Source organism: Gavialis gangeticus, unplaced genomic scaffold (assembly GCF_001723915.1).
Source record: "Gavialis gangeticus isolate Ggan-Ray unplaced genomic scaffold, GavGan_comp1, whole genome shotgun sequence".
Taxonomy (NCBI): domain Eukaryota; kingdom Metazoa; phylum Chordata; order Crocodylia; family Gavialidae; genus Gavialis; species Gavialis gangeticus.
This window is the reverse complement of record NW_017729033.1, coordinates 45,344,836-45,345,522: the sequence shown is the minus strand read 5'-3', so window position 1 is coordinate 45,345,522 and position 687 is coordinate 45,344,836. Positions and strand designations below refer to the sequence as shown.

Genomic DNA, 687 nt, shown 5'->3' with positions numbered 1-687 from the left:
ATGATCTTCCGACGTCCCTTCCAGCCCTAATGTCTATGAAATCTATGAAAACACTGGAACAGGCAACACGGAAAGGTTGTAGAATCTCCATCCTTTGAGGTTTTTAAGACCCAGCTAGACAAAACTTTGGCTGGCGTAGTATAGCTGGGGATGGTTATGCTTTGAGCAGGGACTAGAGGACCTCTTAAGGTCCAGCCTCAATTTCCTATGAATCTATAAGCAGAGGGGCAAGATCCTCCAACCAGAAACCTCCAGGTCTTAAGCCAGTAGAAACATTTTCCATGACTACAATAAAAAGTGCTGTAATACCTGTGCTTCAATATGCCTAAAACATGCAGAACTGCTAGTTGCAGCTGCTACCTCTTTTTAAAAAACAGAGCAACATATTTATGACATTTTATATTTGTAATCCATTAGATGTTGTATGACGTACCTCTGCAAGTGACTTATGACTAACTTTTGTATACTGGAGTAGGAAGACTCTATGGACTGACCAAGCTTTTTTAAACCCTGACAGAAGAGACATTGCATTAAAGTATGTAAAAACAGTGTCATAAGGTACTGAAACATCATTTGAAAACTATAAAGATGAACCATACCTTCACTGTTAGTTGGTTCATTAATAGTGCCTGAAGTTCAGGGCTAAGCAGGGGAAAAAAAAAAAAAAAAAAAATCAAGCATTTTTTT

General features: G+C 38.4%; 1 protein-coding gene across 1 annotated transcript in view; it reads right to left on the bottom strand.

Moving 5' to 3' along the window:
• Positions 1-687, bottom strand: part of ANAPC4 (anaphase promoting complex subunit 4) — a 54,442-nt gene that overhangs the window by 42,701 nt on the left and 11,054 nt on the right. The window contains exons 12-13 of the mRNA XM_019526423.1: positions 600-642; positions 434-510 (exon numbers count right to left, since the gene is read on the bottom strand). Coding sequence (XP_019381968.1) covers positions 434-510; positions 600-642 — 120 coding nt within the window. The remainder of the gene's footprint in view (positions 1-433; positions 511-599; positions 643-687) is intronic.